We start from the raw sequence: 12,083 nt of genomic DNA, 5'->3' as shown, positions 1-12,083 counted from the left end.
AAAGTTTCTTGCGTGACTCTAATGAAATTATTATTTTTTTCTACAGGCGTCCATCCTGCAAAGGTTCTTTTTTTAGACGATTCGTACGGCAGCTTTTTGCAAGCTGGTATTGCAAGCCAGCATTGCTGCAGTAGAGTTTTGAGGGAGCTTTCTTGTTTCTCGAAACGTCTGCAACAGCTCTATAACTGATTCCAATCTATTTAATAATAACACAGCGTGGCCTTTGACTCCACAGTAAACATGCAAACTGGTTTTCATACGACTTATACTGTAGGTATGGTGCTTTATTACTTTATTTATTTACATGATACTGCAGACCTCTTTGGTCCAAGCAGGATGGGCAAAATCAGTGTAAAGAAGAAATAACAAAGAAAAGGAGAAATTTTTGAGTGTCAAACACAGATACACTTCTAAGCACAGATACACAGATACATTACCTACTTCTTCAGGCCCAGGACGCCACGCTTCCCGCGAAATGACAATAACTTTACTGAGCAAGGACAGGATCATGTCCATAGCAGCAAGATACAAAGGCGTATGGGGTGCGGCTAGTTCTTTATTTTATTCTTGCACACATATGTGAGATGCACGTAGACATTTATTACAAGATCACACAGAACAACAGGCACAAATGTAGTATGCGTGCGCACAAAGTTCGACAGAGTTCGTCTGCAAAATTTCTGAACAAACAGACGCGATCAAGACTCCCATTGTTTCCAGGTTTAAACCATGGTTTACCAAGATACTATGTTGGGCGAGTTGGTACTTATTCATTATTGATATAGTACAGCGCATGTACTGTGGCTTTCTTGTTTCTTGTCCCTTGTTTTCGTGTTCGCGCTGTTTATATCAATAATTAAACCATGGTATTGCGAGATGTACCATCTGTTTCAAAAGTTCCCACGCCACTGTTGATGCACCTGTGCGATGTTGGTGCGAGCTCCGCAGCGATCGTGGAATCCATTCGAAAGCCTGTGAACTCTGACAATGATCTCTGCGTTGCCATTTGGCCTTTCACCTATTCAGGTCAAAGGCCATTTGGCGTGGGAACTGCTACAACACAGACAACTTATGCTTGTTTAGAAAAGTAGGTTTTCGTTACCACTTGTAATATGACTTCCCATAGCCCCTTGATCCGCCGCCGTAACCCCCTCCATAGCCACCTCCATAGCCGCCACCGTAACCTCCTCCCCCGTACGACCTCACAGCTCCGTAGCCGCCTTTCCCGTAACCACTTCCACCGTAACCACCACCTCCGTAGCCGCCACTGCCATATCCTCCTCCGCCGTACCCACTGCGGCCATATGAACCACCGCCGTAGCCACCTCCGTATCTGCCACCTCCGTAGCTCACGCTGCTCGTGTACGTCTTGCCACCTCCGGAACCGCCACCGCTGTAGCCTCCATAGCTGCCTCCGTAGGACCTGTAGCCGCCTCCGGAGCCGTGTCCACCTCCGTAATAACCACCTCCGCCTCCTCTGTAGGCACTAGTGGCTCTGTAACCACCGCCACCACCATAGCCACCACCGTAGCCGCCACCGCCACCGCCGCCGTAGTAGCTCCGGGCGGAGTACCCACCACCGCCATATCCGCCACCGCCGTATCCACCACCGCCGTAACCGCGACGGCTAACCAAGTACCCCGAGAATGCTTGCCCCACACAGGCAGCAATCAGAAGCCAAGCGAGCACCTGAAATAAAAAGAAATAGTGAAAGGCGTCATTGCTTCGAGTCCGCAAGAAACCATTCTTGACCGTTTTCTTCAGCTAGGAAGCTGCTTCAGTGAAACTCCTCAGCCCTTGATTTCTAAGAGCAGACTGTGCATGGCGGCTTGCAGAAACGCACCTCTGTAGTACTGGCAAGCTTTCACCACTGTGCGTTCACTTGTTCTCGTGGAGTCAATCATGCCCCTCCCTCTCCACTTCATCAGTTAAGTACTTTAAAAATTGTGGGTCATGCTTTAGAGGGGCCGAGGAGAAGGACTTACGGAAAGCAATTCATATTTGTGTATGTATCACATAAGCTGGCGCAGCGAAATGCATACAACACCGCGTTAGACAGGTGAGGACATTCTGATTGGAAACTATCACGACCAAGATTTAGGTCAACTGCTGGTTTATCGGCCCCGTGTTTAAGGTGCTTAAAAAAAAACGACAACAAAAAAACAAAAAAAAAAAAAAAACAGGGCGGACTTATAAACACGCATGCATCTGGTCGTAGTCTCATCACGTATTAGGGGAGAGCAAAACAAATAGCGACACATATGGCAAAATGCGAGAATTTCGTTCTTAGGGCCCCGAACTTCAAGACTAGAATAGAATAAATTAGCCTAAATAATATGATGTTAAAATGAAATAAACTAAAATCAATCTTTCACGACTCGCCTTGCGCTCGATAAAGCTTAATTTAAGGCTGAAGAGATTGCTTTTTACAAAAAAAAAAAAAATATGAAATCAGTCTTTGCGAACGAGAAAGTCGTAAAAAGGCGTAATCTTCAGCGCGCCGCTTCATTCAGTACGGTGTAGCCCAGTCGACAAAGAGTGCTGGAGCGTAAAGTGCGCTTAGTTAAATCTCGTTATTGACCTTATTCGTTGTAAAGTTTTCCCGTAAGGTAAACTGTACTTGCGTGTCACGTTAAGCGAGGCTTAGTTCACCAGCAGGCTACACGCGAGGCAAAACGCGACACCGACGTGTTCTCGGGGGACATGCATCTAAACATAATGGTGTTATTTATTTCTTATTATATCATTTTAGAATAATCCTAATGCAAAAAAAAAAAAAAAAAAAAAAACAATCCTCTACCTTCAAATTGCTGAAAATGCGAGAAAAACTCTGGAGAGCGCCAAGTAGGGCCGGTGCACTCAAGCATTTAGTAGCTCTCAAGAGGCGCCCATTACAGAAGAGTAAGGAAAAAGGAAGAGTATAATAGGCAGGAACAGCGTAAAATTGATTGGAAACGCGAGCGCTGCCCTCTTTTGCACGGGAAAAAGCTGTTATTGTTTGTACGACCCATTCTCTCAGTGAAGGAAGCCATCGCTCTGGCCTACAATCATGTTCAGAACCTCGTTTTACCTTGCGTGCTATCCAAGCAAATCGCAAGTCTATTCGACAGGACTGGGCGAAAAAGGAAGAGCTTGGATACTAACAAGGAAAAGAAAAAACAATAGTGAAGAAAGGCAAGGGTACGAAATAAATGCAAAAGATAACGAGAACAGACTGGCTGTGGGCCTGCACAGTAGAGTGTCGTCATGAGAGAACAATGCCGGCCTGCGTCTACCTTTGTCATGTCAGTCGCCTCACAAACATTGTGTGCCTGGTCCGTGGAGCAAGGTTCGTATCAATTTAATCCAAGGATGAGTAAGCTTCTAATTTTGGAAGGGCGTCTCACTTTACCCATGCACTATCGCACTTTAACAAACGGGAGGGAGGGGGAAAAACGACATTTGCAAGTCTTTTTTAACATTTTACTGTGTTCCGTATCAGCAAGCATTTTATTTCTAGAGCTGGACACCAACGCGGTAGTAAATGCGTTTAATGGCTTTTCTTTTTTTTTTTTTTTTTTTAATATGTAAATCCTAAAAGTTAAGTTATTACTAATACTTTCACAGTTCATCTCCTGTTTCGGTACACCGCCCTTCCCGTCAAACTCCATGGTCTATTGGCGAAAAGTCTAGGGAAATAAAAATACAGCTGCTAAGAAATTTGCTTCGGTTTGTCCGATTGGATGTTTACACCTCCGCTGGGAACACACGAGCTTTGTAATTTTTTCACTTCATCCTATATCAGGTTTTTCATCCTATACCCTGGGAAGCAGACTTCACGTGCATCCTGCAATAGAAGCAAGGTTATGAAGTCTCAGAGACTCCGTGTAGCATTGCTTACGTGTTTATATTGCGCGCTTATAGGCTCCAGCTTGCTTGCATACCTACGTGCCTATAAGCTCCAGTGCTTATAATGTGGTAATTAATTAATTTAGCAATGTTTATACTATTGGGTTAAAACAGCTATTTATTTTTCCTTTTCAGTTTTATAGATGCTACCAAGCCCTTGAAAGTTAAGGGAATTGATCCTTCATGTTATCAAGTGAGTGCTTCCCTTACGGTTTGGAAACTTTAGGCTGCGCACACGCGTATAAGAAAAGTGGTGAGGGTAAACCACGTGACTGGACTGAGATCTGCTCTCGCAGCTTCATTTGCTGGCTCTTTTTCACCCATTCCGTAGTCGTGACGTAGGCTGTTGGAGTGCGCTGGCCTTACCACGATCTCAGTTTTTACGGCTTGGCTGTTCGACTGAGTGCCGAGACATCTCCGGGAAGCAAGTGGTACCTCAGAGTTCAGATAGCTTAGCTCATGCATTGCATCTGCTGCGTGTTTGACGTAATGTTTTGATGTGTGGGTCAGTTCGCTCTCGCAATACTACGTGATGTGTTAGCCTTGCGTGCTAGCTCGGTTGGTGGAGCGAGAGCGACTCCCCGTATAGGCGGTGGTTTCGGGTTCAAATCTGGCATCAGGACGGGCTATTCTTCAACTACGAAGTTTCTTTGAAAGCGGTATAGCGTAACGTTGTAGCCGTATGGTTGAGTTTGGGTGCACGTAAATCAGCGGTCACTCCATTACAACTAAATTCATACATTGCCTAGGGTCCTCGATTGCACGTGATATCTTAGGTATGCTAGGTTGCTTTCCACAGATGTGCAATTAATCGCAGTTTCTTGGAGCTCCGATGCATAACAGCCGATGGTCGACGGAGGTTGCTTCCAATTAACCACAAAATCAGACCTCATGATGTTACCATTAGCAGCAGGCATTGTGGGCATGCGCTTACCCTCGCTAAGCTTTCTAATCTTCTTCGTCTTTTGGCATTGAAACAGTCTGCGATCGCCTCCCGCGGAATACTATTAGAAATTCGCAAGGCTGAACCATTTTTCTCCCGCTTATCTTGGCCAATAGTTTACTCCTAAGGCATGACAAAAAAAAATAAAAAAGGCAGTTTTAACGTGTCGCTAAGCCTAGTATAACTTGGAAAGCACTAGCTTGGCGTAGTTTACCTTGATAGATGGCTGATGTAAATGAGATTGTCGCTGTTATCTCGCCTTCATCTACCAGAGACACGTTAGTGAGGAGGAGCATGTATGTTGCCCGAGTTGCTAGAAAGACAAATACAAAGTTCTACTTTAACCATGACGTAACGTGGCTGCACGGCCTAGGGGAGCGCGTGTAACTCCTAGAATTCTGATCTCACCCAAATACCTGCTTAGAAAACAGTGAGTCTTAAAGCGCCTGTCAGTATCTCGATGCAGAGAATGGCGAGCCGGTTATACATCGAGTAGTAGTGCTTGCGCAGTGCAAAAAAAAAAAAAAAAAAAAGAAGAAGTAATGGCGAAGATACAATCTCTCAGTGCACTTTTCTCCCTCAAACGATCAATTCCGCCGGCTTCCCAAGCTACAAAGTTACTGGCTTACATATCCTTGGTTCGCTCTATACTTGAATACTAATGTTCTTTACTAATGTTTGAAAAGTGCCTGCAAATTTTATGAATTTGAGTGCGTTTATATGCTTGTATTTCTTTTTGGTTTTCGCACCCTGCTATGATCTGTACCAGATCGCAGTACCTATAAATAAATAAATAAATAAATAAATAAATAAATAAATAAATAAATAAATAAATAAATAAATAAATAAATAAATAAATAAATAAATAAATAAATAAATAAATAAATAAATAAATAAATAAATAAATAAATAAATAAATAAATAAATAAATAAATAAATAAATAAATAAATAAATAAATAAATAAATAAATAAATAAATAAATAATATTATTTGCTGGTTCCCACACACGAAGCAACTAATAGCCAAACTAGAGGGTGTCAGAGAAGGGCCGTTCGATTTATTTATAACAAGTATCGCAGACGTTACTCTCCTACGGGCCTCCTTAATAAAGCTTGTCTTCCCACCCTAAGTACCCGAGCCCATTTCTTACGCCTGAAGTTCCTCTACCAACTATAGAGTCAAGATCTGAAAGTGGACGTTGATCATTACCTGTCCCCTTCATCAACAAGAAACACGCTTTCAAAACACTCTAAACATTTAACAGATATTAGATTTCATTGTGACACGTTTCTTTCCACAGTCAATTCGGGAGTGGAACGCATTATCAAATAATACAGAACCAGCCCGTCACTTCTTGTATTTCTATAGGAACTGAAAACTGATCATGCGTTTTGATTCTCGTGCATATCTCTCTTACAATCTTCCTGAGTGAATTTTTTTACTTTTGAATATTTGCCTTGTGTAATCGGGTAATTACATATTCTTTTGTATACATTACTCTTTCCTTAAATAGACTGCCACACGGACACCATAAATGTTGTACTGTTTTGCGGCCGAAGTGACTTGTATTTAGCATGAAATTCTTGTGCCTGTTTTTAGTGTTCTGTATATCTCTATGTTCAGTTTTGCCCATTCCTGTAACAGCCTCTAAAAGAGGCTAGCAGTATGATCAAAATAAATCAATAAAAACAAATAAATAACAATCACATTCAAGGTTGCACTGAGGTACATCGAAGGAAACGTTCCCATATTTTCCCAGCATTTTTGCGAAGGTAACGTCCTGGTAGAAAAAGAGAAGAAAACTTTCAGGTTATTGCAGCCTCTGCCAAGGCGAGGAAGTGGCATATCGCTACCTTTACTGCACTCTGCGGGAGAGGAATTGCTTCCAGGGTCAAGTAGTGTCGATTTGCACGAAATTGACGCCTCGTTACGGAGGCACTGTGGAGACGCCGCGGGCTATAATCGGTGGGATCGGCTCGGGTGGACTAGCGTCGTTCGGTTTACTCCCCATTTGGTTCGCCGGCATGTCGAGGTGCTTGTGCCAGAGATTTGCAAAATATATATATATATATATATATATATATATATATATATATATATATATATATATATATATATATATATATATATATATATATATATATATACATACATACCCTGGTTGAGTTAAGAGATGGATGTTTACAAGCAAGCAAGATTAAAGAGCCATTAAGCATCACTGCAGAGAGAGCACATAAACAGGAAGTTTTCGTACTGCAGTGGAATGTTTGCAGGTCAATTGCGAGTCTTTGTACGGTGCTTTTTAAGCCAATAATACAAAGGAACGGGTTATATAATGATACCATTTGAACTATAGCTCATTCTGATCCCTTTTCGCTTCTTTTTCCCAGTGCCCTCGTTGTCGTTCCAGTCAGTGAGACAGACAGGTGAACAGCAAGAATAGAATTGAATCGGAAGAAAAGAATTACGTTGTAGTCGTCATATACACATGGCATGCCTTGCAGCAATTCCTACTAACAAACTGAGCGCACAAGGCCGGATACATTGCTCCGAGAAGACATAATAAATAAAATTCTTGAGTGCGAAAAAGAAAAAAAGCCCTTCTGGTTAATCTATTCACCTATTGTACAATCGCCTCCACGCCGATGTCACGAATCGGCAATGCTTTTAAAGCGCGCTTCGAACCCTTTTACTCCGGCATTTAGGCCGGCTATATTCAAACAAGAAAGCAATGTTTTTTCTTCTTCTTCTATCGTTAATTTCTTTAATACCTTGACAAGAGATAGTTTGGCTCACATCCCCACTGAAAAACAAGCGTTAGCCTGTCGTGCCCTTTTAAAACAAGCCGATTCTTCTCACCCTAAGAGCAGTCCTACGCCAGACGTCCACCCCCACAGACGCGCACACATTTTTTCTTTAAGTGGTGAAATTCATCTATAGTCTCCACGGTCTGGGTCAGCTGAAGCACACAGGCATAGCTAGCACATTATCATTGTACTGCATTGCCATTGGATGGAACATCAACCTGATCGCATCCAATGGTCAGCGATGGTTAATAGGGAGTTCACCATTTCTGATTTGCTCATGAGTCATGACAGAACGCTGAGTAAACCCAGTAAAATAGTCTTGGGTCCAATGAAAAATAAAGAAAAGGCGAACGTTAATACAATACCAATAGCTGAATGATAATTGCGGAAATAAATGAAAACTTGCCTTTGGTACATCTGCGGCTCAGGTAGCTCTAAAAGGCTGCGAACAAAACTCCTGCCGTTAAGTTCATTTTCAACAATTTACTCTTCTGCATTGCATGCATTTCACTCCGCAACGTCATCAATTTTATAGTTGAAGGTTTTAATTATCTGTTATTTTATTTCAAGTGCAATTTCGTAGTTGCAGAAGCGTTTCTGATCGCCAGATATTTCACTATTCTGATCGCATACTTTCGCTTTAAGCTTTTATAGTCGATGCACAAAACCTTTCTACCATGCACACAGCTAAACTATCGGCAGTTTGTGCCGCAGGATCTTTCGCCATCAGTTAGATAAAGATTTGTTAGCAGAATGTTAAAATATAGCTTACGAAAGAGTTTAGAATCAGTGCCCTAATGCAGGGGTTTAACGTCAAGGCACTCACCTCCTGCAGTTCTCATTCCTAAAGTTTGCTCATTTTGCAACAAAGCTAAGAGTAGATATATTTGTTTTTTGTTTTTTTTTAGAGGCTGCTCCGTGTATTGCGCCAACCTGTTTCTTTCCCTAGTGCATATGTCCACAAAGCATCACGGGGCTCAGTGCAGATCAAGGGAAACATCTGGGTCATGACTTCCGTTGAGATAATTCGCGAGGTTCAAGACTCAAGTTAAGTTCAGTTTAAAAAAGTGGTAAAAGTTACTGAATCAGGGAAATTTTGGACACGCATCGCTCTGTATGCGTCTCCAAAGGCAGACACGAGAGCGTTCGAAAACTCTTACCTGGCTGCCCATTTTGGTTGTTTGTGTCCTGACGCGAGCGGAATCGTACAGCTTCGCGGGTGCGTCCGAAGTGACAACAGGCCCGATCAGCGTTTGGCTGGCGCTTTTTATGCGGTGTCCGTGTCCTTCGAGTCGCGCTTGCCTCTTTGCCAGCCACATTCGTTACTATGCAGAGATATCGACTCGCGCCGATTGCCCGCCTGTCCCCAGCCCTGGGGATAACCTTCCTGCCAACGCACCTAACGTCCTCGTTTTTTGTATAGTTACGTGCACTGCTAGCGGGCCCGTTTTTCCGTGATAGAGTTAATGTCTGCTTCTGCGACGCAGCATGCCGTGAGAAGATCGCGCGCTACAGCACCGAGAGGCGAGCATCCAGACCTTCCCTCTCTCACTTCAAGTTCGAGAATTTGGGGCGTTAGAAGCGGGTGACTAGAAAAACTATTACGACCGGTTTTGTTTAGCAGGTGTTAAAGATTCCGGAGTGTGTTGTTCGCGACACTGATTTATTACCGCTAGGATACATAAGCCTATGCGCACAATCCCTTCAATGCAGAACACTCGATTTCCCATAGGCATGCCAGGGTAAGCGTAGGCGTACAAGAAGTGATCTCGTATGGTTAAAAAAAAAATCGATTGCGGGAGCCAGACCACCGGGCCTACTTACTCACCTTGAAAAAAGATTCTGAAACGAGGGAGGCGCTGAATTGAAACTAGAAATGTATCGCTTCGGATGAACAGACTTTTTAGCACACATAAAATTTATGCTTCGTTTGTCTCTTTCCTTACCTTGATTCGTTGAATAATGAGAACTACAATGAACCCATGATCTTGCTTCTGCGGATGAAAGGGCCCCGTTGAGGCGCCTAGTTTGGTCCAGCTTCCAGTGGCTTTCTCATCCTGCACGCAACTTAGCCCCACCGTTCGGGCCTTCTGGCCGTTTGTTGTCTCAGCGAAAGGGGGCTTACTCGAAGGGGCCGCGGGCCGCCGCCACCGCGGCTAATTAGCGTGAGTACGGTAACGAACAATGACATAGCGATGCCCGAACGCGAGCGACAATGATTTTTCGAGCAGGCCGCGTCGTCGTAAATTGCCGCTTCCTTTTCGAAGCGGTCGTGACTGGAGAAGTTTGCTTGCTGCGTGCTTCGTGTATTTGTTTATTTTCTTGTTGGTGTAGGATGCTGCTGCTACAGCGGCAAACGTTGTTTTCGCGTTTAGACAGCGCGACGCCTGTGGGAAGAATGCCGTCTACTGAACGACGCGGCCAGGCTGGAGGCTCGTAGCCTTTCTCGAAGACCAAGGAGCCCTGTGCTTCCTGCAGTGTGTCGGCCTTGAAGTTTAAACATTGGATCGCAGCGAAGGGTGTGGGGCGCTTAACGCTGTGTTCGCCACCTCAGTGGCCTACGTATACCTGTTTCCGCGAGCCATTGCCAGAGCCAGTTTCTCGTCGAAACACCCACGTACTGGCGACGCGGCATTCGATGCTGCGTGGTTATGTACCGATAAAAATCAGCGGCGCGTCCTGGCCGAGTGGTGGTATGCAGAGAGCCGAAGTGGAGTAAAATAAAAAAGCAAGAAAACTATCTGAGATAGCGACACCCACTCAATGAGCGTCTTTGTGTGAACCAAGAATTTTGCCGCCGCATGATCTGGAGCCTGGAGACAACTCGAGCTTCTGGTCGACAAGTTCAGCATGGGCGCACTGCCAGCATTCAACTCCTTACGGGCAAGTAGACGCCATTCCGATGTTTTTGCGTAGCCCTCTGTGCTCTCATTATCAATTCTCTTTTACGAGCGCCCACAAAGACTGCAATTTAAGACGCCAGTGTGCGGGCCCTGATTGCCATTTTATTAAAGCAATCCTTTTTTTCATCCACAGAGCTTTTTAGCTTCCCGAGGTCAGGAAAACGTAATACAACTGGAAGAACTGCCTAGCTGTTATTGCCAAAGAAATGTTATTTTTGAAAACTGCTAATTTGATGGCGAAATTTGTGGCCTTGTTTAAATGACGAGACTGTAATGACATTTGGGTTCATGAACAATTGTCAGGAAGGTGACTCTTCACTGTAGTACTGGCATCATTCCTGACTTTGTTATTTTCTACATAAATACGCTAGATGTTGCTAAATTTATGCAGTTTCTGAAAATAAGCATCCTCATTCGTGAAAAAAAATATATATATCGCATAATAATTGCTCTACACATGGTTGAATTATCTTCGAACATTTTCTATCAATAAAGTAACAAAAAATAATGTTTTAGGCGCATATTGGCACTCAAGAACAGTATTCATGTGCCTTAAAAATTGCGAATGTTATAGTCGCGGCATTATTAAATACTGATAGAGCATCTAAAGCATGGTTTGCGAACGATGCCGTCATAAATGACACTGTCACAGTCTACATAAGTAAAACCCCAAGCAGAAAATAAAAGCTCAAACTGGAGACGAAACACGCAAATCAGTGAATAGCCTATGCGCGTATAGAGTGGTTTTCAGGTGGAACAGCTGTCATATGCCTGTTCGTGCGTTCGTTACTATATTTTTTTTTTAAAGCCAACAGATTGTCCGAACGGTACGCTGTCAAGACTCTGAGGTGGTTACGCATTATGGAACGACAACGAAATGTTGCGAAGTTGAACATAGCTACACTAGAGAACGAGAATAACGTGCATAGCAGAGGTCACTGCGATTTTCGGCAAAAACTGGGCAAGGTTAACAAACAGATTTCATACCGAAGCGAAAGTAGTAAAAGCAGTAAATAAAAAGAAAAAAACAACGCTGAAGGGGGACATATTTGCATAGATGCAAAACTTACCCTCTCCGGCGTCATATTTTCCTCCCACGTCGCTTGCAAAATGATAAAAACAAAGGCAACCAACAAATGACAAACTGCCTAAAAAGTTACAAATATCCAGTGTCCGTTCTTGGTGCGTTTGCCACCAACGCCTGAGTAGGAGGTGTCCTTCACTGCTAGGAAGACGATTGGCATAGAGCGCTTCCAGAAACCAAAAACTTGGCTCTCGACAAAGGCGACATGTCATTTTTTGTTAGATGATAGCAAAATAACTCTACATGGTTGTTTAAGGTGACAGATAAATTATAATAAAATCCTTCCCAAACTTCAGCGAGCGTTATAAAACAGACAGCGCATTATAAATACAGTGGAACTGGGTAGCAGATTCAAACTACATACTAAGTGGCCTTCAAGAGAACAGATGATGCGGAAGTTGCGCTATTCTTCTCTCATATTTATGCTGAAGCACACTGAGACAAAATTCAATGCTAG

General features: G+C 43.4%; 1 protein-coding gene across 1 annotated transcript; it reads right to left on the bottom strand.

Moving 5' to 3' along the window:
- Positions 1-274: 274 nt before the first annotated feature.
- LOC146201565 (uncharacterized) lies at positions 275-11,979 on the bottom strand. Its single transcript, XM_084587646.1, has 2 exons — positions 8,800-11,979; positions 275-1,689 (listed from the first exon to the last, which is right to left on the bottom strand). The coding sequence occupies exons 1-2, from the start codon at positions 8,956-8,958 to the stop codon at positions 1,099-1,101; spliced, it is 750 nt and encodes a 249-aa protein (XP_084443772.1). The 5' UTR covers positions 8,959-11,979; the 3' UTR covers positions 275-1,098.
- Between the last annotated feature and the right edge of the window lie 104 nt (positions 11,980-12,083).

The sequence above is a fragment of the Amblyomma maculatum genome, chromosome 1, assembly GCF_055883805.1.
Source record: "Amblyomma maculatum isolate TAMU_Amacu chromosome 1, ASM5588380v1, whole genome shotgun sequence".
NCBI lineage: Eukaryota > Metazoa > Arthropoda > Arachnida > Ixodida > Ixodidae > Amblyomma > Amblyomma maculatum.
This window is presented reverse-complemented; position numbering and strand designations above follow the sequence as displayed.

Excerpts from the sequence above, each read along its gene's own strand:
- LOC146201565 (XM_084587646.1), bottom strand. The coding sequence starts at position 8,958 with ATGTGGCTGGCAAAGAGGCAAGCGCGACTCGAAGGACACGGACACCGC. Across the intron at positions 1,690-8,799 it reads CAACCAAAATGGGCAGCCAG|GTGCTCGCTTGGCTTCTGAT; the intron begins GTAAGAGTTTTC and ends TTTTTATTTCAG.